The sequence below is a fragment of the Bison bison genome, unplaced genomic scaffold (genome assembly GCF_000754665.1).
Source record: "Bison bison bison isolate TAMUID 2011002044 unplaced genomic scaffold, Bison_UMD1.0 scf7180017864471, whole genome shotgun sequence".
NCBI classification, from domain to species: Eukaryota; Metazoa; Chordata; class Mammalia; order Artiodactyla; family Bovidae; genus Bison; species Bison bison.
This window is the reverse complement of record NW_011495032.1, coordinates 31,903,458-31,905,100: the sequence shown is the minus strand read 5'-3', so window position 1 is coordinate 31,905,100 and position 1,643 is coordinate 31,903,458. Positions and strand designations below refer to the sequence as shown.

The 1,643-nt window shown below is 37.5% G+C and overlaps 1 protein-coding gene across 1 annotated transcript in view; it reads right to left on the bottom strand.

Moving 5' to 3' along the window:
• Positions 1–1,643, bottom strand: part of UNC80 (unc-80 homolog (C. elegans)) — a 230,278-nt gene that overhangs the window by 147,947 nt on the left and 80,688 nt on the right. Inside the window, 1 exon segment of the mRNA XM_010861283.1 lies at positions 1,609–1,640. Coding sequence (XP_010859585.1) covers positions 1,609–1,640 — 32 coding nt within the window.

The following is a 1,643-nucleotide window of genomic DNA, read 5'->3' as shown; positions in this document are numbered from 1 at the left end:
TTTCATGAAGAAAATATCATGTTAAACTAAATTACTTTCCTCCTTTTGACAGAGTTATAAAGGTATCAGTGAGATAATTTTTTGGTAAAGTCTGGTGATGTTTTTGCAATAATGTGGGAAAGTTCTTGCTGATCATTAGTATATTAAATGTATCATTGGCCGAAAACTGTAGCCACAAGTTGTCAATCAATAAGTCAACTATATGTTTTCTAGGAGCTGTCCAGGGAAGTCCCTGCTGATGGATTTTTATAGCACAATTGTATAGAAGATTCAGAATTTAACTTGTTTTGGGTCCTATCTCTTAATTTCCTTCCTGGGTAAGTGACTTAACTACCCTTCATGTTAATGAAACAATACATATCATTTATTCTGAGATGAAGAATTAATAATAGCTACATCAAAATAATACATGATATTTATTCATGTAAAGGACAACTGGCAAAGGCTAATCCCAAATTCAACACAAACCAACTCTGTGATGTGAAAACAGACAATGCACTCTTCAATTGTATTCATCTACTGGTTATACCCCTGGTGCTTAACAGTTACACTATCTATTACAGTGACTAAAGTCAAATATAGTGTATTACATTCCATCTGAAGCACCCCATTTTGAAATCATATCATCTAATTCTGATTCACAGTAAAATAGAATCGGGATGGTGATAGATCTAGAGACATTTCTATGTAAGTAAAACAAAAGGAATCAACAATATTTAACCAGCAGAAGTGAGATCAAAAGAGAGAACATGAAATAGATAATAGGTGAAACTAGCAATGTGTGTATGAATGAGTGTATGAGTGTGTGTGTGTGTGCTGTTTTGCGGGGAGGGGTGGGGGGGTGGGGCAGAGTGCAGCTAGAGATACCAAAACTAGACCAGTGAGTCAAATTTATGGATAAGTATATTTTCAGAATATAAGGAAAGTCTTTCTAACAATGAAAACTGTCTAGTTCTGGAACAGATTGCTTTGTACAGTCATAAGCTCCCCCTCAGTGGAAGTGCTCAGAGGGTGGCTGGCCACCTGTCAGGGATTTACTGTGCAGAATTCCTAAGTAGATAGGTGGGTGGATAAAAGGATATCTGAAGGTTCTTTAAAGCTCTCGGATTTTTAATAAAGGACAGAACAGCAGAAGAAAAGCCTGTGCCTTATTCTTTGTTAATCCAGGGCCCACTAGGGAATGAGGAACACAGTAGAACATCCACTAATATGTGTTAAACCAAATGGTTAACAGAGATGTATATACAAGCCTCTAAAGGGTACGGCTTGCCACATGGCACAGTGGTAAAGAATCCTCCTGTCAATGCAGGAGATCCAGGAGATGCAGGTTCGATCCCTGGATTGGGAAGCTCCCCTGGAATAGGACATGGCAACCCACTCTAGTATTCTACCTGGAAAATCCTATGGACAGAGAAGCCTGGCAGGCTGCAATCCATGGGGTCACAAAGAGTCAGGCATGACTTAGTGAAGAGTAATGCAAGCAACATATATATGAGGAAAAAATTATTAAGAAATCAAGGAAAATATAAAGTAGATCATTTAATTTAATCAAATATTTGTTTCATGTAATGAAAGTTGCATGCAATTCTTAGGCCAAGTGACATTTACCAAGACGTTTGAAGAAATTTTCCTCTTCGTCTCTT